Source organism: Numenius arquata, chromosome 8 (assembly GCF_964106895.1).
Source record: "Numenius arquata chromosome 8, bNumArq3.hap1.1, whole genome shotgun sequence".
NCBI classification, from domain to species: Eukaryota; Metazoa; Chordata; class Aves; order Charadriiformes; family Scolopacidae; genus Numenius; species Numenius arquata.
In genome coordinates this window covers 53,566,015-53,592,659 of record NC_133583.1, presented here as the reverse complement: position 1 = coordinate 53,592,659, position 26,645 = coordinate 53,566,015, and the positions used below count along the sequence as shown (strand labels likewise).

General features: G+C 42.8%; 1 protein-coding gene across 1 annotated transcript in view; it reads left to right on the top strand.

Annotated features, from left to right (window-relative positions):
- Window positions 1-26,645, top strand: part of AGBL4 (AGBL carboxypeptidase 4) — a 948,845-nt gene that overhangs the window by 856,300 nt on the left and 65,900 nt on the right. Inside the window, exon 11 of the mRNA XM_074151806.1 lies at window positions 5,684-5,846. Within this exon, the coding sequence (XP_074007907.1) occupies window positions 5,684-5,846 (163 nt within the window). The remainder of the gene's footprint in view (window positions 1-5,683; window positions 5,847-26,645) is intronic.

Here is a 26,645-nt window from a genome sequence, read left to right as displayed (position 1 = left end):
CTCTAATTATGAATCCTCTTAGTGTTTATGTCTCTTCTCTTTTCCAGGAATGATTTCTAATATGATTCTCTGATTCTTGTGAGTGTACAGTTGAACATGCTACATCCTTTAGTAAAACACTTCCTAGACCTACATCTTCATAAACAGATGATTCCCATCTGCAAATGGGAAGATCCCTTTATTCTGAGTTTCAGGCGGATACCCTGTTTGTGAGGACAAATGAAACATGTTCTGGGAAACATTCATGTGCACGCTAGAGCTCAAGTTTTTGAAGATATATGCAGTTTGCTACTTCCTTCCATGGGCACATAAACAATCGATTATGTTGCAGTAGGTGTGAACAGCTGGTAAAATCTAACGGTTGGATTTCAGGAACTCCCTAGACCTTGCTACATCAGAAATTCATCTTTCTCAATCTGTCAAAGCCTGTGACCAGGTTTCTGTCTGGTCGACGATTTCTCTCCTAATTACTTTCTGAGTCATTTGTACCTTGTCATTTCCTTTCTTGGTGGGTTGAGAAACATCTTAGGATTGATCATCAGTGATGTGCTTCCCATGCTAGGAGCCTGGCAAGGTCTGACTTGCATTGTGATTATACCTTGATCCTTTTCCTACCTAATATGTTGAACAGTTTCAGAAGATGACAAAGATTCATTCACCAACAAGTCCTGTATGAGAAAGTACCCTTTTGTACCCTGTCCCTTTGCCTTACCATCAGTGGAAGGTAGAACTGAAGCTCCCATCCACCACTGGCTGGACACTGAGCCTGCTTGATATTTCAGCCCCTTTTGGCATCTCCTCTTCTACTGAAGAGTGGACCCAGGTTTACTTGGGTTTGCCTTTTCCTTTTGTGCAAGCTGAGGTTTTTTGATGCTGTAGCAAGACAAGTTCCCTGTGAAGTCACACGTACACTGAGGAGGAGGTCCCACCAATGGAAGCTCCTACCAAGCAGAATCACTCAGATTCCAAGTCCATCAGGACACCAAAGGGTGGCAAATTCAGTCTCAGATGTGTGACAAATATGCTGTTCTCCCTCTTTGTCTTTTGGAGCCACTCTTGTGAGAAATTGAGACAGGCATCGGTAAACTGCCTGCCTTTACTTTGTGAATATAGACTGCTCGGGGCATTCATTCCAGTAGTTGTTAGCAGGATGATGGAGCAGTGCTGAGAAACCAAGAGTATCCCTCAGCCACATGGGAGCTGCCTAAGCTGTTGAGCTTGTCAGCGAGCTACCAGGGGGTTGAATTCACTGAGGAGAGACACCGTGTGGTAGAGTGTCCTTACCAGCCAAGAGACAAGATTGCCCTGGAGACAGGGGTTCTGGCACATTGAGAGGTCTGACCAAGAGCCAAGATTTTTTTTTTTTCTTCTTTGAGACCACTCCAGAAAGAATTTGCATGCTTTTTTTTTGTTATTTCTTTCCACACATCTCTGTCTGCTGCAATGTCTGATTAAGGTCAAACTGGTTTACAAATTTCTTTGTGCTGCTTGGCTGTTCACTGTCATGCCCAATGGGGAAACTGGTCATACAGAAGGTATTCAGTGAAGCATGGGGAGGAGGAATGAAATTTGGTAGGAAGGACTGGGGAAGCTGCCACTAATGCCTGAGATGTAGAGAGCAGGGCAGCACACCTTGAGGCTCCCAAGTGTGTGTGAAATTCAGGTCTAGTTTTCTGGTGGGTTTCTTCCCACCGAAAGTGGGAGAATCCTTCACCCTTCCTGCTCTGCTCTTTTAACACTGGATTCTTGTTGCTTGGCATCTCCTAATCCTGTAGATAGCTATTTGTTCACTGAATTTTCTCATACAAGCTGGGAAGCAGAGTCCTCCTGTGGGCTTCAATGCATCTGTGTATTTTAATAAAGAATTACTGTTGATTTTATATAAATATCCCTATTTAAGAACTTCAAAGTCTTTGGTGTTTCCCCCCACTCTCCAGACTTTGTACTTTTTGCTGTTGCTGTTGTTGACACTCCCATGCAATTCAGTCTTGGAGAAGTAAATATTTGTTTAGCTGTTTTCCTGCTGTGCCTGCTCAGTGCATTTGCTTAATGATGACTTCAGTTCAGCTTTGCAAGGGTTTTAGGGCAATAGATTCTCCCAGAAAAACAAGAGACTCCTTTGTGGGCAACTTTCCCTGTGTTCTTCCCTGCTCTTGCCCCTGGCCCCACGCTGATGCTGTCCCCTTCCCCTGCTTCTTTTCCCCAGATTAGAGTTTGATTAAATAAATATGCATGCAAAAGGCTCTTTCTTTGCCATGATAATATATGGCTTTTCATAGGCTTTGTTTCAGCATTATCCATTGCCAAGATCAGCTCTGGTGAGGAGTCAAAGTTTTGCCTGTTAATTTCTCCACTCCATTTATCTTGACTTGAAACAGTGAGTAGAAGGTTGGACTCAAGCAAGTACCTGCGGCCCTTTCTTGTCATTAGTTGAATTTTCTTGAATCTGTAATTTTCTCCTTTTTGTCTAAAACATCAAATCACATTCTGGCTTATAACATTTGCTCTAGAGCCAAGCCCATGCTGCTGTTTCAAAACATGCATGTGTTCATATTAGAAAGGTTTATGTTATATTTTCTCTACCCCAGCCTTCTTGAGTCAAATCGGAGATCTTGCTTTTTATTCAAGGCATCAAGTTGGTCTATGTCATTAGATTTTTTTTCAAAATGAGGACAAAGTTAACCCCCAAAGTCTACATTTATGCACCTAAATGAAAGTTCAGCTTCTTTTTATTCCTGGAAGTGCAGCACTACCTGGCAAAGAAATGAACAGGTGATTTTACTAATGCCATTGCCATTTCAAATAATTTTGCACAGCTGAAACTGGAACTCTTATATTTAAAAAAAAAAAAAAAAAAAAAAAAAAGAGGGGAAAAAAAACCCCACAAAACAAATCGAAAACCCCCAAACCTCACAAAATAGCATTATAAAAATTCAGACTCTGGAAAGATCCAAATTTTTTTTTTCTTTTTTTTTGGCCATTTACAAACCTTTCTTCAAATTATTTAAACTACTTATGCTTCACTTTTGAAATATGGTAAGTATAATTTTGCCAATAACCAGATCCAACTTCTGAGCTATTTTCTGCCAGAAAGCGAAAATCACTTCAGTGAAGTAATACATCAGACTCTGTCTTCATCTATTTCCAGCTGATGAGGTTTCAGCTTACAGCAGAGATTGTTTTTTATTAGGCCCTGAGTACATGACCTGGCACTTGTGCAGCTGAGTTTCATCTGACTACTATCACTCTGGTCCTCGAAGTCATCCCACTGCTTTTTTTTGGTATGATATTCAGAGCCTCCTCCATAATGATGATTCATTCCACAGTGTGTCATCAGCAAATTTTGTTGGCATGGTCCTCCTTTACCGTGCCAAGAACTGTGATGCAAATATTATGTAAGATTTTTCTCAAGAATCATCTATGAGGAATTCAACTCATAACCTCCCTCTAGCCTGACTGAAATCATGGGAAATAGAGCTGAAAAGGACCTCATGTCCAAACTGTATCCCAAAGACATGAACTATACTCAGCAGATACTTGTCCAATTTGTTCTTAAACGTAGTTGATGAGATTCCATAGTCTTCATAGATACTTCATATAAATAACTGAATCTCCTAATCACTGGAGTACTTCTGTGCCTAATGTCTGCCCTGAATCACTTCTCTGACACATTCCTTATTTTCACTGTGCCAAATACAGCCATAGAATTAGCTCATTCCCCTTGTGAATAGTACTTCTGCTCAAAAACCACCATACCATGGTCTGACACGTTTGTTGTCTTCTTCCTTTGAGCTGGCTCCATACACCCATTCATCAGCTGATGCTTTCATGCATAAAAAGTTCCACCACAGGAACTTTTCATTTGAACATAAAGCACTATCCATCGAAATCAATGTTTATTTGATTTATGAAGCAATCACCAGAGCATGATCATCTTCCTTTATGTTTCTGAATTTTAACTGAAGACAAAGTATCCCTCAGTTTCAAGGTCTCAGTAGTCTTTTGAAGGCTTCTTTTGCAGGAAGTCAGAGAACATTGCCTCTTGTGGACCTCCTTAAGTATTTTATTCCATGTATCAAGTTAAGAATTAATTTCCCCATCAGTCTTTGAGAGCTTTGCCTCCCTGTCCCATGGGTATTCAGAATACCCTCAAGATTTCTGCCATGTAATTTGGAGCAAATTATATGATACGTATATAACAGAATACACTCTGTGTACAATTTACCACAAAGCTAAATATTATGTTACCACAAGGACAACAAGTTGCATTTGGAAAGTCCTTTATATAATGCTAATAAGAAACCCAATTTAATCTTATTTTAATTAACCTGGAAATTCTTCCCTTTTATAACATGAAAGAGACTTCAAAACATTCAGAATGTTAATGAACACACAAGTATTTTCATTCTTTATAACTTCTGGTATGCACTATTCATCAAGAATTGTTGCTCATTTCAGTATTAGTCTAATTTTCTTGGTCTAGAGAAGTTTCGTATTTTGAACCATTGTATCTACTTTTCTAAATAAGAAATAAAACATATTTTCTGTTTTTGATAAGAGATGGACTTGAAAAATACTAACATTGTGTTAGCAAGAAAAGTTACTAGCCTTAAGGCTCAATAGGAGGACCCTGCATAGCTCAAAGAATTCACCATAGGCACAATGACTGAACTGTAATCTGTGTTAAGGATCCTTTATGTTTCACTGGCAACTTAGTCTTAAAACAGGAGATATTAAGGCCTTTTACGCAACAGCTCCAAGTTGGATCTACTAAGTACTCTTTTTTTAATTTTTTTTTCTTTTTGTTTTTGAGTGCTGGTCACTAGCTTGTGCTGAGCCCAGACTGACTCAGTCTAATGGTTATGAGGTTTGTGAATACAGTCTGATAACCAAAATGAAATCAGAATCTATTTTTCTGTGTAGTTGGAAGGAACAAGCTCTGAGACCTCTCTCAACCTTAAGATGAGCTCCCTTTCAGTCCCCAGATGTCATGCCTTCAAAGGAGAGCTAAAACTCATTTATGGAAATACTTGGAGTCTTCCCTTCCACCCCTCAAATGAATAGTCATAAAGCTGTAGGGTTCTTAAAGCCAGATCTTCAGTAATAGCACAAAATACTGCCTTTTATACTGTACTGCTAATGCTGTAAAATAGTGCAGTATATTTTTCCACCCAGAGAGCAACATCCAGTTAACATTTAAGTTAGTGAAGTGGAAATTTGTGTGACCTAATTTAAGAACCAGTCAAATGTCTTAGGTGAGAAAGTTTCACTAAAACGTAAATGCCACTGTATTTCTACTTTGCTTAAAAGAGTCTAGGGTAAGAGGTGGGGGAGAATGGTTATGATACAGGGGAATGCAGCAGAGAGAAGGAACCCAATAGCCAAATAATAGTTCAGCTTAACTTTTGAGAATGGAGCATCTGCAAGGTTCAAAGAAAAGCTGATGTTACTTGCGAAGTGAGATTAATTTTGTGAAAGTCTGCAAGGCATTATTTATAGTCTGTGTGCCAGAACTGCATTTCCATTAACGGTCTTTCCAGGCCATGCTAAAAAAATAGTGCAGTCTCATATAGTATAAATGAAATTTGGCAATATGAATGTAACTGTTTTCTATTTTAACAGACTGCTTCCCAACCTTTCACTTTGTCCTGCTCATGAACTCTCTGTGTTCTTCCTCCTGCAGTCCAGTACATCGTTCAACAGAGATGCTGTGAAAGCAGGGACAGGCCGGCGTTTCCTTGGTGGGCTGTTAAACGATACATCCTACTGCTACACTCTGGAAGTCTCATTCTACAGCTACGTATTGGATGGACCTACGACTGCTGTCCCCTACACAGAAGAAGCATGTATCCTTTCGAAATCCTCGCTCCTCTTGCAGCACACGTGAACTGGGCACTTAAGGTAAATACTTCGATCTCAATAAGAGTTTGCTGAGATAGGAACGCACAAGTGGAAATGTGAGTCTGCTCCTGATGCTTTAATTTCCCTCATATTGATTCTCCATACTGTGGAAATTCAAGAAGAGAAAGACTTATTAGATCAAATAAGCCATTTCCCTCTTGTAGGAGATTGTCTCACACACTTATTATAGAAACTAGTCCTGGAGAGCCTGTGATCCATTCCCTTCCACAGTCTTCCATTTCTTTCTTCATTTCTCTCCTTATTCTCTCATTATCCCTGTGTTTGTATTATTGTTTTAATAGCAAGTTGAAAGTGCATCTTTGGTACCGAGTTAAAATATATTCTCTGCCTTTGAACTGCAGCCAAAAGGCTCTAAAGGATCCATCAGGTTCTGCAGCTGCCTCAGGGCCAGGTCTTCAATACCAGTTGACAAAGAAATGGAAAGTGAGTTCTGTAAACAAAACTGACAAAGTTGTTTGCATTTTTGAGTGCTCAAATAGAAACAATGTCTCATTCCTCAAAAAACACATAGCCATCTGGCTATCTCAATGTATCAACAACTTGTAGAATTGTTCTGACTGGTCTTACGATCTGTTTTTATGCTTTTCTTTTTCTCTTTGTCACCATGCTCAGTCAAATAACCAGGGCCCATGCTTCAAGCTTGGGAGCTTTATTTAATTTTGTCATTCTGTCTTGGTAGCTTTTGAAATTTCCACAGGTTTAGAAACATTACAGAGGGAGAAAGATTAGCTGTGATTGCCCATTTACCTCTCCGCTGCATTTTGGAAGTTGGGGAAGGTTTACAGCTTTAGGGCAGTGAGGGGGAAGTTTTCATGAGACACGTAATTCTTCACCATCCATGCATAAGTGCACACTGTGTGGGAACAAGAGCAAGAAACAGGGAGCAGGAAGGGTAATTCTAAATTATTTGGGGATTTCTGGTTTGGCTTCTCCACTGAAAGTGAAATTTAGGGGAAGGAGGAGGATGAATATATTAAGGTGACTTATCAGACTTGAGAATTTTGAATACAAGCTCTTTTTTGCCCAGTAAGGAGGCCTATTTCCCCTTTTTTTCCCTATTTCCAAGGAATAGCTTCTTGCAATATAGACATATGTAGTATATCTGGCTACTGAGGAAAAAAAAAATGTCATTACTGTAAGGTTTAGGTATTTAATTTCTTATGTTGGTATTTTGGCATTTTAAGAATATGTGCCTTAGTTTCGCCTCTCATTTTCCTCCTCACTTAGCACTCATTGTACTGACAACTGCTTATTTATCTTCCTTATTTATCAAGAACAGTTTTTGCAGTGAGGAGTGGGAAGAGTTCCTGTACAAATGAGATCATGTTTCCCTTGAATATGCTTATCTTAATGACTTGTAGGTCATGCTGGCTTAGTTTACATTTCCATAAAGATTTTTGTTTCGCGCCTCACATTACCGAGGTTTCAGGTGTGGGGTCAAACATCTCTATTTGCTTGGCTTGCCTTCTGCAGACAGAGCTGCAGCCTTCTCCATCTATTCATTGTGACCATCAGCAGCTGGAGCACAGAAAACAGGCCCCAGATCACAGGCATCCTTCTTGTTGGTGATGTACGGAAAGCTCAAGCAGCAGCTTGATTTCTACAGTTACGGTTTCACCTAGCTGAGTGAAAAAAGGAGGAGAAGCTGGTTTTGACTGGCCTGGCAGACAGCAAGCAGGGAAGGCTCTTTGCCCACATAGTATGCTCCGCTGGCATTTTGCCCTGGTAGGTTATATTATTTCCTTTCCAATGGAGGGATTGTATCAAGAGTGCTGCTTATGACAGCTCTTCCTCGTGTGTGCAGTTTCCTTGCTAGAGAAAGAAACGGAGCTGCTTGAAGCAGTCTCTGGGCTGGTCTGCTCTAACACAGGAGTGGCTGGATTTATGCACATCCTATCCTGGCAGGGGAGAAGTTTCCTATCACCGAAGTGCCTGTGACCAAAAGTAAAACAATTGCAGAATGTTCCAATTTAGGCTGAACAGCTCTTCCAAGCTATTTGCAAGTCAGTGATTAATTAATGCTCAGTTTTTTAATGGACCTGAACCAAAACACAGCCAGTCAGTTCATATTGGCCTCCTAGGACAGGCGTGCTTCTATTAACTATCTAGTTACATGCAGGCAGCAAGTCAAGCAAATAAAAGAAGAAAATACAGTGAGCCCCAAACCTGTGAACTGATAGGGCAAGTATTCAGCACATCTGCCTTCAAAGATGTATTTCTTAGGACTTTTTTTCATCCCACTGTTATATTATTGAGTTGTGGGGGGTTTTGTTTTGTTTTGTTCTTAACAGAAACAGGATCAGGGAGGCTGGAGTTGTTCAAAGCTTCTAGTGTTGGATTAAGAAATGCAGATTGAGACTCAGCTTCAAATTCAGGGAACCCACGGCCTTCATGGGACTACAAACTACAAAGCAAATAACACCCCACATTCAGAAACCAGCCATACTGCCTCCCTGTAGAGACCAAAAGAAAGTAGGATATCTAGGTTCTACAAAAATATTAATTTAGCCTAGTGTTGTTCCTGTTGACAGATGAGAAAACTGAACAAACTCTGACTACTCTTCTGTTTGCACTGGTGGTATGTAATTCTATCTGTCAGCTTCTTTCTTTTACAGCATTCGTGGCAAATAAGATCATAGTACTACCCCCTTTCATGCCACTATATAAGTGGATTAGGTTGTGGGTTTTTTTTTTTTAAACCTCTTCGTGTTCCTCAGGATTTACATCCTAACTCTACGATCTATACAAACATCTATGTAAGCCTGTAATAGATATATTTCTACATTGGTTAAGATTATGCATTTTGTTCAGACTTGTGTGACTGAAACATACTTTGCAATTATTGAGACAAATGGATACCTTACATGCATGAAAATGGGAGACAGCCTTTCAGTCTGATAAGTGTTATTTGAATTCTGACGTTGTTGGTGTAGGCAGTAACTTTTTTCAATAAGAAAAGTAAGAAAATTAAAATAGAGGAAGGGAGAGTATCGTTAAGGCGGAAACCTGTTCCAAATGACTCCAGTTTGTATGAAAATGTGTTCTTCTAAATGAAATACCTCAAAGATTCAGAATTTAGAGGATTACACCTGATATGTTCTATTAAAAAAAAATTGCCCCCAGGCTGCACTATTTAAATGAAATCCAGGAGTGAAGAATCTTCCATCAGTCTGTGCACAGGGTATATGTTTGGGACATATATGGTGGGATAAAGTGTTGAATTTCTGGCTTCTTCTAACAAAGAGAGTGAACATGGTTGCATGAGTGTCTCAGGCCTCAATTAGCATCATATCAGTAATGGTTACTGCTGGAGTATCTCTTGTGTTTTCATCCTGCAAACAAAGTGCTGCATCAGGTGTAACTTCCTGAACGTCCTCTTATACATTCCTTCAGAGCCATGTGTGTGCCCGGTAGTTCTGTGTCTAACCGATATGTACCTGGTGTACGAGAAACATTAGGGATATGTTCTGTAAGCCTGGCTCTGCAGAATACCCTGTGATAACGTGTGCTGTAGATAACAGTGAATGGACTCTGTTTCGAAGGCGTAATAAGAGGGTTGTAGGCTTGTCGGTTGTTGCCTGGAAGTGGACAGAGAAATGTTTAAAACCCTTCTCACACACGCACACATTTGGTGGTAACTGATTAAAAAGGCAGCGCAGCAACAGTTTGCTCAGCACCAGGTAAAGAAGCTTTAGAATGAGCTGATATGCTTCCATTAAATACCATGTTGTACTAGGCATTTACAGGGCTTATGACACAAGGCATGTAAACTGCTCTGTAACATTCACCACCAGCAGCTCGACTGCTGAGCTGTCTAGATACACACCAGGCAGGGAATGAAGGATAAAAGAGGGGGAGGAAGGATGAATCCCCAGCTGTAGGACTCTGAGCGCTGCTCTGATAGCACACCCAGAATTGCTTTCCACTACAGCAGCTGTCACAGCCTGACCTGAGAGTGGCCAGTAAAGGAGTCTCACATCAACAGTTTTAAAATCTATTGGGTTCAATTTTTAGAGTGTTTGAACTGGATCCCTGCTGCACAGCAGGCAGCCCATAAGAGAGCATAAAAGGTTTTACTTTTCCAAAGACTAGCCATGAGATAGGAAGATAGAAGCGATGGAGACTAGGCAAGAACTGGTGTGATTGTAGCCTGGTATCTGTAGGGGAGAAAAATCATCAAGATGGGTGAGCTCTACAATTGTCAGTATGCCCATGGATTCTTTGTGTATTTTAATCTTAATTCTAAGCTTCCTCCAGGTGGGGAAAAGGCCCTCATCCAATACACATCTGTGTGTATGGCTTTACCCGTTGAAACCTCTTCTGAGCAGAACAGGAGTGGACTGAGGGTGTGGTGGAACAGTTCTCCTTTGTACAGCTTTTCTTAGCACATCACCTCTTTGATTTAATGTCCTCAATATAAAGAATGAATTTAATGAAACTTCTTTTGTAAAACAAACAAACCAAAAAAACCCAGAAGAACACGGGAAGATATATTACTAATATTATCCCAAGGTAGGATTTTTCACATTAAAAACAGCTAAGAAATTATCTCAGTACTTTAAAACAGTATAGCTGAGCCAACTTGCAAGGTATCACTTGGTATTTTCCATTTCACGGAGTGTGTTGAATTGGAAGTCTTGCATCCTTTAAACAGGATGTAGTTGCACTGCTGAACTCTCTCTCCTGTTTATGGACATAAAAAAATGTGTTATGTGGCTACAGCCAGAGAATGAAAGCTTGGCTTGATAATAGTCTCTTCAGGTGCATTGGGCTTGGGCTTTCAACACAGTTAGGACCACTGGGTTCACTCTTATTCTTAACTTCAAGCAGAATATCAGCCTGCTGCTTGACTGGGACTTGAGAATTTAAATCCCCTGGAGGAAACTGTCATTTGCTTATATCCATATTCCTTTTAAGGAGTACTTGGATCTCGGTAAATGCCTGTCCTGGGGAAAAGGAAGCTGTCTGCAAATTACAATTCCAGTCAACGCATCCATAACTTTTAGAGCTTCATGGACCTGCCAGTCCTCTAGGGCAAACGTATTTGGTTATTTTGGACTTTTTTACATTTATTTTTTTGGCAACTGCCTGTCCTGATCCTCCTAGCTCTGTTAGTGATATCCTTAAGAGAAGATCCTCATGAGCCAGGTTATGGCCCTTGCAGGTTCATTCCCATCCAGTAAAGACAACATTACTAGCCAAAACCAATGAGGTATGAAAAGCTGTGCTGATAAAGTTGAGGCAGCTCTGCAGAGGTTATCTACTGTGGATTATGTTTGAATTTGAGTTAGAGTTTTTTGCCAAGATGATTTTAAAGTAAATCGGGCACATACTCAGGAAAAGACCTCCAGAGGTCTATATCTTCATCCTTCTTCTGCTAAGCTCCTAGAAACAGGCTCCTTTCTGTGTGTGGCAAAAAGTGGCATTAATTCTAATCCAGCAGATTTTCCTAAGAGTGACCTCCTTGTACATCATCTCTCCAGTATTTGGTTATTTCTCAGTACCGTGTTTTGGACTATCTTTGAGGAAAGAAAACAAAATCCTCTTTCAGCTCCCCAGTCTGTGTGAAAGTGTCAAGGTTTACAGCGACAATTTCAAATGCTCTTAATATTTCTGGAAGCATAGAGTTAAATTATAGAGTTGTAAAGTTACTTTATAGTGATAATGCTGTCAAGCATCAATATCTCTGCCCCAGGGCACCATGGAAACTCAGTTAATGATATAAGAAGCTGATATTTTTCAGGGTTGCAGCTGTTGGCTCATACCCAGAAGGAATCTGTGTGTTTGTTCATATCGGATATATACAGGGGGACCTGCTCAAAGAAAATTAAAAAACAGTGAAAGTCTGGTTAATGAAGTGCAGTGGAATGAAAGTGCAAAACAGTATATGGTGTTGCAGTATGCATGTCTCTTGCCCTCAACAGAGTTCAATATAGTGGACAGTGTGTACAAAAATTCTTATTTTATTGTAAGAGAGGGCATTTGCCAGGGAGAGTGTATATTTGAAGGTAGATTTGTTTATCTAGTTGCCTGTAGCACTGACTGCATCAATCTATGCAGACACCGTCTGGGAGTATCAGTAAAGAAATGGAAATTAAAGCAAGTGACTACAGTCAACTTAGGAATATCTATAATTTTTGTAATGGATTTCTTAGCAACTGTATCCCAAAGTACTTTGATAGCCTCAGATGAAAGATGCTATAAAAGTGCAAAATGTTATTATAAAGGTGTGTTTTTTCTTTAAAGAAAGAATTTTTTTTTTTTCTTTCTCTAAAATGTAGACTATCAGTCTTGGAAGGCATCTTCAAAGTATTTCCTGGGGATTTAACCATATGATTCCAGTTACCTTTTGGCTAGGAGCCAGGTATCAAATACTATGCATGTGAGTGGGGAAGGTGGTCTGGCAGTTAACTGCTGCAGTAAGAGTGGTCCTGAGTAACTGGTTCATTTCTCTGTGTGCCCAGGTGTTTTGCCTGCTGCCTATTTGGTAAGCATTCAACATGGCTTTCCGTGGGGAAGGAGGGAGAGCAGGTCAGACTAATGGGCCTTTTTTAAGTAGAAGTGAAAGGGAGTTTGTAAGCTGAGGATCTAGCCTTGAGGGGAATTCAGCATCAGAGGTACTGAGAGCCTACCTGTCCTATCACGTTTTAAGGCACAAGTTAGACTAAGCACCACGGTTTGCTCCAGAATTGTGTTGTCCTGAGCATTGTAAAGGAGGACACCATGAAGGTGTAGATTAATTTCCTTTCTCTTGCGTACACAGGTCCCTTTCCCAGGCAAACTAATGTACAGGGAAGAGAAGAGATGGTTGTTGTGGGACCAGAGTGTAAGCAGGGTGCAAATCCAGACCCATAGATATGCTCTCAAGTCAGTTTTAGACGTAAATGCAGGAGCTTGTCTTCATTGAAGAACTGAAAGACTTCAGTAGCTGTGAGCCTGAACTAGGGAATTTGCACAGGGTGACTTGAGAGCCGTCAATATTTACAACCTTATTCGGGAACAGGGACCTTGTGGACAGTAGGAGCATAAGCAACTTAGAGACACATGTAAATATCGTCTCTGCTTCCCGCCAGCTGTCCTAAACTCAGAGCAGTGGAGAATGTGCTGTTTGGCCTAGGCAGGGCTGTATCCAGTGACACGGGAAGACTGATCCTTATGTGCCAGCCAAGATGAGGAAGCCCAACTCCAAAAATGATCTTATATCCAATGCTGTCTTTGGGGTTTCTGTTGAGACACTGCGTGCTAACTGGCACCAAACTGTCACTGAGGTTTTACCGATTGAAATCCTCATCTCTGCTTTCCATTCAAGCTATCAATGACTTATGGTTGCTACCAGGCCAGCTAAATCAGTGGCCTGCAAGCACAGAACTCTCTAATTCAAAATGGCTTAGATGGGGGTACAAAAAACCCATAATTTTCAATTAGTAATAAAAATTGTTACATTTTTCTACTAGTATTTTCTTTCACACACAGGAGACAATAACTTAGACCAAGCAGAAGTGATGCTTTCACTGAATGATTGGAAGGTGAAGTTGATTACATGAGTGATTGCAGAGTTGTAGCTAATATAAACAAGGGGGAAAGCTCCCTCCAGGCACTGCTGTCCCTCTTGGAACTGGCTTTCAAGGTCTTGCATGCCTCTCTTATGAACTGACTTTTCTATAAACTTGTATTTTTCCTTTGACTTATAAGCAACTTAGACAAAACTAAGCATATGGAACTGATAGTGAGGCTCTTGGGTGCTCAGAACACCATACAAATGCTATTAGACCCGTAGTTAAAATAATTCTTTGGTAAATGTTAAATTCCTATTAGTAACACTTGCTAAACTTAAGTGCAAGGGAAAGGGCAAGGCTAATCTGAAAGGCAACGGAGAGCAAGGCTTAAAAGATATTAACAATTTCTTGGAAATGTCTGAGGGGAGTGGTTAATATGACTAAAGAGTAACATCTGTGGGTTGAAGATTTAGGTTGGGAGAGGCTTTAGCCAGTGATGTGCTTTGGAGCTTTCCCAAATGTCAATGGGAATGAAGAGAAAAAAGCCATTCAGAATGAGGCATTTTTCAAAAAGCAATAAACAGAAAAATTGCGGTTTGTCTGTGATAGGTCTCTGCTTTTCTGCCACCCTGTAGTGGTGTCTGTCTCCATGTTTGCCATCTTTTTCCTCTTCTCCGTGTCTCTCCACTTCTGGCTTCGTCTTCTCCCCTGTGCCTGCCTGTCTTGTGTCTGTAACCTCACCATCCTGTTTGCAGTTTTAGGTTGTTACTCCTACCCCATGCCTTTCTGTCATCTCACCTGATTTTTTGCAGGTAGTGTTTCATTAATCAGACACACCCAGTCTCTGCTTTTTGTTCACTTTGTACTGTCTTTCACCTAAACTAATCCTTTTTTCTTTTATATTTTACAGTTTAAAGGTTCAGCAGGTGTTTTTTGATGATTAAACAGGGTTCTAGGGTGGGACCCGAAGTTATTTTTTATTACTGCTTTTTTAGTCCCAAATATCAACATCCTGAAAGAGAATCAGAGATGCTTTTTAGGAAACTCTGCAAAGAAATGAGTCTGTCTCAGACAAAGTCTGTCTGTGTGTCTTTCTCAGCTACTTGACCAATTGCAACTGAATTTGACAGTGATGAAGGTCTCAGAGATACTACATTCCTACAAGTTTCATGAAAAACAGCTGCCTGAGTGAGTAGAGAGACCAAAATTAATCTCTCCAGTAGGGACAGCTGTATCTCTATTGTTAGAAACCAGAGGACAGCAGGCATGAAAGTCACAGGAAACAGATCCCACATCTCCTTGCCTTCCTGGGCCTGTCACTAGTGAGTAGACACCCTACTCCACTTTCCTTTTCTCTACAAACTTTTACCCCTAACATCTCTGCAAATCTTAACAAAGGATATCTCACGGCATCCTGAAAAGTAGATTGCATCTTCTCCATCAAGCCAGAAACCTGGCAGGTTCAGTTCACTGGTGAAGACAATATCCATTCAAGCCAAGGCCAGTACGTGCCCACCCCAAGCCAGCAGCATTTATTGTCATCTAGAGGTGAAGCTTTGTCCAGGGTTCAGATCAACAAAGTCTGAACATGTTTCTGGCAGAAACAAAAGATAATCTGCAGCTTTGATCTAGTGTTCAGAAACCTTTGTGTTTCGGTAAGAGCAGGGTGGGTCCAATTCTCCCATGTCTCATCTCTTAACAGAAAAACAACCGAATCAGCTCAGATCAAAACCAGTCCTCTGCAGTGCCTTGTCTCTGACAAAGGACAAAAGCAGATGCCAGAGAAGAATATAATAATAGAATAAGCATATAACAATTGCTCCCTTGAATATTCTTCCAGCAATAAGTGGTCTGGGGAACCCGGAGCCAGAGACGTTGATTGTGTCTGTAGTAACACTCGATGGATTTGTCCCCCATGAACCTGTATACATTTTTAGCATCCACAGCATTCCTTGCCAGGGATTTCCACAGCTTAATAATATCTTGTTTGCTTTAAGCCTACCACCTGCAAGCTTTATTTTGTGATTCCTAATTGTTACACTGGAAGCAGCATTGATCCCCATCTGCTTTCCCCACTCATATTAGCCACTCATATTCCCCACTCATATGGCACTCATATTAGCCGCCTTTTTTTCATGTTTGAAGTCTCCTAGCCTACCTAGTTCTTCACTGCCTAGGTATTTATCCTGTACACCAAAAGCAGAAAAATACTATCAGATCAGAGCCGTTCCTTCATTTCTAGAGTTGATTTATCATCTCACACTTTATTTCTAAGTATACACAACTGTTTGAGTTGCCAAGCAATGGAGAATCAACTCCAGTGACACTAATGGCAGAGTCTGTATTTGCTGTGCATTATGATTTCTACTTGCGCTCAGAATAAATCCTGCTCCGGTCACACAAGCAGCAGGTATAAGCACCAAAATGAGAGATATGGCTTTCAGTTTCAGAGTACACACTGTAATCATCATGTGTTCAGTTCTTCGTGCACTTAACAGTCTGTGTGTGTTCTGCTGTGCTCTTCTTTTTTCCCAAAACTTAGAAGGGATTCAAAGCTTGTTAAATTAACTGAATTTCTGCTCAGCATAGGCTGGAGTTTTGATCATCTGGCTAAAAGAGTCTAGGAACCAACCCCCGCTGAAGGGATACATGGTTTTCGAAAATTGCAACATCCCAAATACCTTGCTTTCTGTCGTTAGATTGGTGTGCATCGCTCTTCCTCAGCAAACCAACTTCTGGATAACATGCTCCTACAGTCAGGTTGCATTCATGATTCTATCAGGCCACTTACTACTTTTTCTAAAACTAAGCAATCCTTAATAAACTAGCAACTGTCATCTGGTGCCACGAAAGACCAAATGATAGGTGACAATCCATTCATCTTTTCATCAGTCAGTGCCTCAATAAATCTAGTATGCAGGTTAAGTGCTAAAGACATCTCACGTAGCAAAGAAGGATCTGCAGGGAGTGGAGTGTCACGTGTAGCAGCAGCTTACATTGGACTGGTTTCTGGAGACATTGGGCTGGAGCAGTGTTGGAGGACATGTGCAAAGTGAGATCTCTTTCCACCATATCAATATATGACAAACCTCTAGCTTCCTTTCAATAAATCCTTAAACAGGCTGTTCAAGTGGAATGTATCTGGTTTAGTCAAGGTAGGGGATGGAAATGGCTCAGAGGATCCAGTTGTCTACCTGGTAACTTTCTAGAGGAGAGGTAGCTGGATTGCTAACACTCCTACGTGGTAGAGCCAGGACTGAATGGTTCTTCCAGCCCAAGTAGAGACAGTCTACACTTTTTCAGTCCCATTATTTCTGTTTTCAAGCTTTTTCATCTTGGAGTTTCTGTGGATTTTTTCAAGGTCTGGTAAGTGGCTGGTTCAGGCTTCAGGCTGCTTGTCTCTTATTGCGTAGCAGTAATACCTCCCCTTGAGAAGATGCCCATGACTGTGCCTGTTAGCAGTCTCATAATCTCATATTCTTCCTCTGATACCGTGAAGATTTGAGACTGGGCTATTTCTGGGCCAACAGGGTTATCATTCTAGTGTCCCTTCTTCCTTACTTAATGATTCCACTTTGCACTGCATCCCTCACATGTCTGCTGAGTAGAATTTGTTTCATTGACTTTCTTTCCAAAGCCTGCCCAGAAGGACAGCTTTCCTTCAGCCAGGACACAGAAAGGGCCTGTGTCTCCAGAAGCATCAATATTTTTCTTGAGATGATAAATGAACTGCCAATAAACTGAGGCAGCTGCCAGATCCATCTAAGAAACAGACCTTCAGACCCGATTTATCCGTGCTTAGTTTATTTATGTGTCTGAAAACTTTCGAGATGCAAACAGAGGACTAACCACTCTGAGGCAACCACTGAGAATTAGATGGTATAGATAGATGAAGTGGGAGTTTATGGACTGGTTCGGATACATTTAGCTATTACTCTGTGCTAGCCTATCTCAAACAAGAAAATGGCTTGAGATTCATCACAGGGAACACCACAGAACAGAAACAAAACTCTCAAACCAAGACCTAAATTCTCACACTTGCTATATCATTCAGTTTGGTTTTCTCCACCTCTTCCAGTCTTTCTTGCCTACGATTCAGGTTTTTGCATAGTCTCTGAAATCTGTGTTGTCAAGATTTTTCTAAGGAGATGAGGCATGGCTGATCGTGTTGTGCCTGGAGGGATGTGACCAGTACATGTGCTTCAACAAGTAAGGTCTATAGAGACACCAACACACTTTTGAACCAGCTGATACAGTTGGGAAAAGCAGACAGTTTTTGTGTTCAGGGTCCTTTTGCTGGGCAGCAGGTGTATGTAAGTTTCCTATGTGTTCACCCAAAACTTCTGAGCCTATTCTTTTGATTCCAACCAGAAAGAGTTCTCAGAGGTATTAAGTTTGGATAAGTTTTATGAAAATGGGCAGCTGCAAAGGAAAGAGGCTCAACTAATGCCTCTACTGGAGGAAAGGCAGGAGCGAGTTTAAATGTTATTACACACCAGAGGGTCTGTGTGTGGGAGCTGCTGTAAAACGTACAGGGAGAATTTCAGCTGGCACACAATCAGTGTTGCTGGAGAAATCAGGTAGGGACTGGGTCTCAGGAGATGCTGATGGGAGGGGAATTGAGCAAGTCCAAGGCAGCAAAACCGGTGCGGATGAGCTCTTAGGAGGAGAGCGGAGGCCCAGCAGCCTGGTGCCTCTTTGCACCTCCTTGTAGTTATTTCCCAGTGTAAGGCTGGGCTTAGTGAAGCGGTTTCCCCCTCCCCACCTCCTCTGCCTGCCCGGGTCTGCACCAGGCAGCACAGCTCTCGCTTGCCTGTAATTCAAGTGCCCTCTTCTGGCACGAAGCGTTTCTTTCCTCAATGGCAGTCGATTGAAGAGAAGGGGATGTTTTTCTGATGGTTGCTGAAATCAAGAACAAAGCAGGTTTTTCTCTTCCTTTGCTTCCCCTCGTGTCCCAGCCTGTCTTGGCAGGCAATAGCGGTTGGAGAAGAAGGAACCTCCCTGTTGTATCAGCCTGGCTAGGTCAAAGCTTTTCAGTGGGACAGTACTACGATGAGATGTTGGTTTTATCTGAGGTCATTAAATAAAGATGCTTTTTTTTCCTCTTTTGCCTTTTTTTTTTTTTTTCCCTCTGCCTTATCTTTAGCTGGTGTAAATCTGTAGCTATCTTGATTTGCACTAGCAGAGAAATTGGTGGCCTTTTCCTGCTTATGTTTTCTGCTCTCTGTTGTATAAATTGTCTCTTGGCTATTCTTAACCTGTTGATGTCAATAGTTTTCACTGTGAATCCCAATGGGATCCAGATTTGACCTCTATTGATTAGCAGGGAATGCTTGGTGATGAAATGTGGGGAGAGGAGAACGTGCAGCTGCTGTCAGAGAAGTTCCCATACTAAGCACCCAGTCAGAAAAGGAAAGTTTTGATACACTTGCTAACCTTGAATTCACATTAACAGTACACAGCACAGCAACTGCATCTGTCTGCAGAGGGATTTAAAAATCAGCCTTTAATAAGAAAAAGGAGTTTCCTGCACTGCTTTATCGCATCAGTTTCCATCAGAGGCCTTTGCATGTGCTTTGGATTTTTCTCTATATTTAAGGAGCATTTCAAGCCATAATTGATTATAGCCGAATTTGTGTTACAAAGAGGGAACAGCAGGTCAGGACATTTAAGCTACGAGACGAGACTGAGCCTGATTCCCAGTTAGATCCTTTATAGCAGAAGGGTAGTGTTTTTTCCCCTGGTAACAAGCAGTGTCTCAGCTATTGAGCATCACGCTGTATTAATAATTCTGTACTTATTGTAGGCTCTCTGAATGCAAATCCCTCACGTGCAAACTGGATTGGCATAAACGGGTTTAGGAAGCACACATACAATTTGCACTGCCCTCCACTGCGTTTCTGAGGAGTAAAAGGAGCCGGAGTCAGAATTGCCAGGTTTTGCGAAGTGCCGAGCTAGAAGTGAAAATCCAGCTTCTCCCTTCAAGGTGAAAAGGACATAGGAGATTCTAGTGGTTTTGGTCTGCCTGAGAATATTCCTGCAGTGGTCCCTGCTTTGTTATATGCATTTTAAAACTGATGCATGCTGACATTTGTTTTTTCCTGGTCACTTCACTATTAGTTAAATAAGTTCTCAGGATTGAAGTTCAGGAAATGTGGCTTCTAATCATGCGATTTTATTTAAACTCCATACCTGTGCTTCATCTTGCATTCCTTCTCAGCCCTGGGTGCTTAGAAGGTATTAGGCAGAGACGGTCTGTGGCAGAGGATAAGTACAGGACCCTCTCGGTGTTACCACACCAAACCCAGGAGTGCAGGGACAGATAAGATCACATGCCAAGAACTGAGATAAGACAAGCTGAGAGTTTCCAAGCCAATACAAGTTGAGATATTAAAGTAGTTAATGTGAAAAGACATCATTGAAGATAATAGACAAGACTCAAAATTTACCTTATGACTTTCAAAGTGATTATCCCAAATATGATATAAGGAGAAAGTGAACATAGTCATCTTCTAACATTTCACTTTAAGGCTGCTGCTCTGCATAGGAAAAAATATATATGTGTGAGTGCATGCATACATTAGATATGCATATATACCAGAACTTTTTTCTTTTTTGCTTAAGTACATTCTCAAGATTCATGAGGGAAATTAATTATGGCAGAGAGAGAAACTCGCGGGCCTCTCTTTGAGTGGGGGAGCTCCAAGCCACCACTGCAGTGAAGAAAGATGCCCCTCTATCAGTCCTCCGCAGACAGCCCTGAAACTGGAGCAGCCCAGAGTAATGGTGCTGAGAAGTTGGTACGATAACAAGGCAAAGCAAAGTATAGCCTAACAGGATGACAGCGAAAGGCAGCAAAAATAGGTGGCTTTTGTATGACTATAATAGCACCACCTGCTTTCAGAACGTTAGTCATCCCGTAAATGTGTCCATTCCAGCGAATATCCTTGAGGGAGCTGACACAGAAATCCATAGAAACGAGGCGCTGAATCTGAGCAGAGAAAAGGGAGCGGAGCAAGGACTCGGCAGACTGAAAGGAGCCTGCTGGCGGGGGGACGAGGAGCAGGCTGGACATGCGTGTGTGCATGTGTGGGTTGTGTATGGGGTAGCAGAGAAGTACGTACGCTTCTTGAAGGGAGGAATTTGTTTCCTTCTCATCAAACCTCAGCCCCTGCTGCTTTCTTTGATTTTTCTCTAGCAGGGCCAATCTAGGCACTCAGAGATGATAAATAACCCAGTATTACAAGGTGACATGCACAGTGACACGATAATATGGAGAGAAAGAGAAGAACCCAAAGGGACAGAGTATCTGTGCAATTTATTTATTTCCCAAGTGTGCTCTGCAGTGCAGGCAGTTTGGGAACCCTGTCCCACTCGCTCCTGCTGCAGCTGGGAGGGGGGGCGGGTCTTAGGGAAGCCTGACAAACCTCAAACCCTGCTAGCTTAAACAGTCACCCCAAAAAGCCATATTTTCCCTGGTGAGCTTTGTTTGCAGTGACCTTGGTAGGATGTCTCAGTCCTGTTTTGGTTTAGGGTATTTGGGGACCTTGCGTTTGAGCTGTAGTTAAGGGGTAGCTCTGCGTGTCGGGATACCTGTGGTCAGCTGCGAGCTCCCTCGGCCATTCCTTGGCTGGCCTGGGGCAAGTCGCACACTCTTTCTCCCTGCGTTTCCCCACTAGCAGGCTTTCAGCTTTGTGATCGTAACGGGTTGTTTTTGTGGGTTTTTTTTAACATTGCATTTGTGTGCTATTTCCTGGATTTTGTCAAAGCAAACTGAGAGCAGAAGTGTTGTTGTGCTGACACGCACAGTACATCAGCAGGGCTGAGCCTTCAGCTTCACCGAGCAGGATGCTGCTGCTTGGGCTAACAGAATAGCAAGTTGTCATTCTCTGTTGGACCAACATAAGGAAAGAAAAAAAGGTACATTTTGCCAGAGGGTTTCCCGGCCATTTACTAATGACTAAGGATGTTAAGACTTGGTGATCTGAATTCTGTTTGTGGCTCTGTAAAGAGCTTGCAGACTCAGTACCTGTCCTTTCCTCTCCCAGCCCTTTCTTGGATTCTTGGATGAAAATGCAGGGCAGGAGAAATGGCGTTGTCTAGACGATGACACAGGGCTAGGACACAGTCTAGTGAGATAAAAGGAGAATGGAACAGGCATACAGAGCAAAGCGATTTGCCTAAATCTGCACAACCAGATCTGACTCCTTCACTCTCCCTCCTGTGGTTTCTCCTTAGGAGATGAAGTTGATTGATTGAAATTGCCCTTTTTTACTGATTGCCATTTTAATAATCTAACCAGTAATGTCAGAAATCCAGCATGAGGGGTGTTTTTTTTGGTGCCATCTGTTTGTTACTTGCATTTCTCCCAGGTGGGCACCAAAATCGCACTAGTTGGATTCTCTTTTTATTTACATTTGGGTTTGTGTTCTTGTCATCCAGGTATAGCATAGTGTTACTGCTGCATTCTCACATGGCAGGGGAATATGCTTATTACAAGTGAAAATTAAAAACAAAACCATACACACCCCCCTCCCAAATAAATCAATCTGCAAAAATCAATCTTGACCTCATAGGTTTTGGGAAAATCTCTGTGTATCCATGCATGCTTCATCTCCTTGGTGATTGTCATTTTATGTAAAATTCCCGTTTTCTGAGTGTGGGATGGAAACTACTACCGTCTTCTGCTTTGACATTTCTGTCTCCTCACAGCCCCCTTTGCCTGTTCTCAGTTGCCTCTCATGCCACATCTGACTGGTGTTCAGCGCTGATAGGGAGTCTTTGCCTTGGAGTCTTACACGCACTAAACTGACCACCCAGTTCCTTCCAGGTTTTAAATAGGTGAATAATAACCCAGCTTCATGCCCCGGGGTTTTGATTCTTGATGGGTTTTCCCACATGCTGTCAGCCTGCAAATAAATAATACCTGCAAGAAAAAGGGACTAAAATCATCTCGGATCTTTTTGCTGAAAGCCAAAAAGGCCAGTGGCTGGAATGCAAGAGGAAAGGATATTCCTATTCCGCCCTCATTTGTCTGACAGCGTAATCACTCAGAGCAATAAATCTTCATTGGAAACTTAGATGAAAATGGAAGAGGAACGAGAATGCTTTCAGAGAAGAAGCTGGGAGGGGGCTTGTGTCTCTGTGGAAGCCCAGCCCCGGAGGGAGAGCAAAAGGGGGCAAGAGACCCCCTTGCTGCTGGGTCCAAACTGTCCCTTAGTGGCTGTGACTGTGCCTGACAGCTCGCCCCTGGCTGTCCCCCTGGCCCTGGCCTGTGCCCTGTGTTCCCTGCAGCCCCTGGCTGGGAGGAGCAGGGGTTGTGTGTCAGCCCTGTAGTGGTCTTAACCCGCACCTGAGCAGCGTGCAGGGGCCTGAATAAGGGCTGGGAATAAATTGTAGAGATCTAGAGCAGCTGGCTACCTGCTGTGCTAGCTCTTTAACCCTTCAGGAGCTAGCGCTTTCCCACAGCCTCAAGAGCAAACAAGGACAAAAAAAGCAACCACAGAGCTGAAACATTTTATTTCCCCTACTGGGCCTGCCAATTAACCCTGTCAGGAGCTAGAAAACCACACTGGGTGCATCAACAGAAAATGAGCTGAGGAGGGAGAGTGTTTGAGGAAGGCAGTGCAGAGATCTAATCAGCTCCCCATCTCCCTGGAAGAGCTGAGCTGTGGCACAGGGACAGCGGGAGCGAGTTTGCAAACACCTCCACGCTTCAGAAACCGCTCCAGGGCAAACAGAGATGCTGAAGACCAGCTCCTGGTGGGAGTCTGTCTCCCAGCTGTCTGGCTGCTGTGTGTCCGTCCCTTTGCAAATGCCACTGTTCCTGCCCACCCCTTGGTTGCTGTACTATCTGTGTTGGATTTACGGTGTGTTTGGGGGTTTTGAAGAAGGCTGGAGGGAAGAAGGCGGCAGCAAAGGCTTCCCCTCTCCAAGGGCTGAGACTGTCCCCAGCTGGGACCCATCCCATTCTCTGTCTGCTTGGGTCTGCATGTTTTCCCTGCAGTGTGAGGTGAGCTGATTGCCTCTTCCTTTGCTCCAGGTAGTGGAAAGTTTGAGCTGGACTGAAAATATAGGTAACTGGATTAATTGGATGAAGCACTGGTCACCCAGGGTGTATTTCGTTTGTTCCCCTTTGACAAGCAAACCAGACGATGTGTAGAGAGCAGGGTCAATTTGAGAGACAGTGGGCAGAGCAGGGCATTGGGCTTGGTGTCACCCAAAAGGAGGTTTGGTTCATTCACTGTGGGAATGATGAAGAACTGACTGTACATTTGGGCTGTTTGGCATCTTGGGCGCAAGTTTGTTGAAGTAAGTTGCCTAATTTCGTGCAGCATCAACCTGCTTTGCTTCTATCGAAATCATCCAAGTGACACCAAAGATGACACCTGTCCCACAGTCACCTCTGCAGCCTTTGGATCGACGAAGCACATGGACCCAAAGCAGAGGGGCAGGCACAGCGTTTAATTAACATTGCTTTTATTCCTGTCTGTGGAAAGCAATCCTTCTTTCCACTTGTTATTTCCTTTGGGAATAAAAATCAGGTGTAGCCCCATCCACCATGGGACCTTCTGAGTAGCAGAATGGTCCTACATGCGGTCACGGGTGAGCCCAGCCCAACCCTACCAGCCTACTTGCCTCCCCAGCCTCTCGCCACACCAGCGTACTTCACTGCTCCCTAATCCTCTCACTGCTAATTGCTTTTCTAGTGCCTCTTGGATGCCGGTGAGCAGCGAGGGGATGAGACGCAGCGCTCTCCCAGCCTCGACAGAAAAAGGTGGGATGGCTTTGGCTGTGAAGAATAGCACAAATGGAAAAAGAGGGGCCGTTTTGGAGTTGAGTGATACAGAGTTAATATTCTGACTCTCAGGCCATGAAATCAATCTTCCAGGTGAATTTGTGGTCTCTCAAATTCATTTTGGGCACGACACGCACCTCAAATGGAACTGGCTGAAGCTCTTGACGTCAGTAAATGCTTTCTTCCCTTCAAAAGAACACAGCTTGGATTTCATCTTGTTTTTACACCTTCACTTCTCCTTGTAAGGCTCATTGTCACCACCAGGTCTGGTGTCATCCAACTGCGGCAGTGAGACCAACACTCTGTGCTGCAGAAATTCCCAGAGCACAACACTCGGCAGCTGCCAAAGCTTTCTGCTGGCACCTGCTCAAGGCAAGAGAGAGAGAGAGAGAAATATCACTTTGTCTGCCTCCCTTCATTGCTGCCCACCAGGAAACCAGCACAGACAGCACTTTGCTCCTCTGCTTGAGAGACGTGCAGGTTAGATGAGCGAGGCGGACACCTTGAGCCTTTTTTGGCCTTTTCAACAACCCATTTCCCCTTTGTCCCATCCCATTTTTTTTCCAGTTGGGGATTACTGCCGCCCCATACCACCGCTCTCTAGAATGCTGGCAGGGAATGGCATTTTGCTGTGCTTTTCTTCTGCTGTTTCCCACCTGCCAAAGTCCTTCCTTTAAATGGCATGAGTCTAATTATTTTGGGCATGAGAGCTGGTGATGGCTGCATTTGAGCAAACAACAAAAGGATACTTTCAGCAAGGCAGCTCTGAGGAAGTTCAAACATTTCTGATGATTGTGGGGGACAACTTCCCTCTCACCAACTTTCTCCACGCAGCTTCATTCCCTTCTGACTCATGGGTGGCTGCTGTCTCCCTGTCTTTCCATTTAAATTGAGGTGGTGATAAACGTAGTAAATCCTTTCTCAACTTGCAGAATTTCTTCCACAAAGAATGTCAGGTCGTGCCTCTCACTTTTCCAGCTAGCTCAGCTCGGAGCGGCAGAGCAGCCAGTTTGAATGACAAGAGGAGGCATACTCAGTCCAGATATTACAAAGTGTGCATGTGGGAGAAAGAGTAAATTTAGTGTTTGTAACAGCTCTGCAATGAACAGTGCAAAACCAGCTGCAGATACAGAAAAGGTGCAGTGAAAGTGTTGTGCTGACCCTCACCAATCTGGAGGTGTCTGCAGCCTTTCTCTGAAACTGCCAACAAGAGGGTGGGCAGGTTTGTATGTGACTAGGGCTGATTTGGTGGGGTTTGTGCTGGCTTGGGGACCTGACATGGGCACACAGTGTGTGCATAGGTCCCTGTCAGCAAGGTCACCCTTTCCCCATTCCTCTCCCAAGCAGCAGGAGCAGCATTGTACCCAGCCTGCAAAGCTGGGCATGATGCTTTCCCCTTCCCCCTTGCAGCAGCAAACTCCCAGCGTGACCTGAGAAAGTCATCAAGGCCCATATGCTTATCGGTGAGGTGTGCAGCTTCTTGTCCACTGTCTTCTCTTAAACCTGCGGGTTCTCTCTTCTCTTCATCCCCCAGCTGCTCACCCCACATTCTCCCATGGCCCTCAGGCTAAAGCATGTTTCCAAGATCTGTCTCTGCCCTCTCCTCTCTTTTGAATCTTGTCAAGCTCTTAACATCCTTGATCCTTTGGCAGCAAGGAGTTACACAGGTCACCAGTGTATATGGTGAATCCAGTGTCCCGAGCAAGCCCCCCATACAAGTTCAAAACCCGCCCGGTCTGGCCTCTCTACAGGAATGCTATGCACTTTAGCAGAGCTTCTGCTTGACTGAACAGATATAAAACTGAATTAAACTGGGAGATGTGTAACTACATCAACCCAAAATGGCTTTAAAATGCCTAGATATAGTTTAAAGAAATATTTTGTTATATTTATTTTGAATTGTATTAAGGAAAAGATCTTTCCCTCCTTGGGAAAGTGGTAGAGACAGTATAGAAATGGGAAATAAATGTTCTTTTCCAGTGCAGAGAATGTAGCCACACCAGGCAGCTGGTGTGCAGCAGAAAAGTCAGGCAACAAAACGACCCAAGCTTGTTTCCATGTCCCACTAGGATGAAATGCACAAAAACGCAATAAAAGGAATCATGATTTAACAGTTAAAAGTGAATCAGGTAAAAAAATCTTTCTTCCTGGTGCTATTTGCAGCACAAGGCAGAATACATAGAGGTTAATTATATTTCAAAATCAGTGTTCTTTAGAGATGGGCCAGTCTATTAGGAGAGGCTGGAATTGTTAAAGACAGATTTTCCATGCATCAGAACAGTTCATAGGAGGCTCAAGACTTGGCTGGTCTGACCTCAGGCAACACTATGCACTTTGATAAAGCTTTTAGTGGCAATAAAGTTTTACTGAATAGTACTAAAGATGAAGCAAATTGGGACACATAAGGCAGAGGAAACTCTGAAGTATTC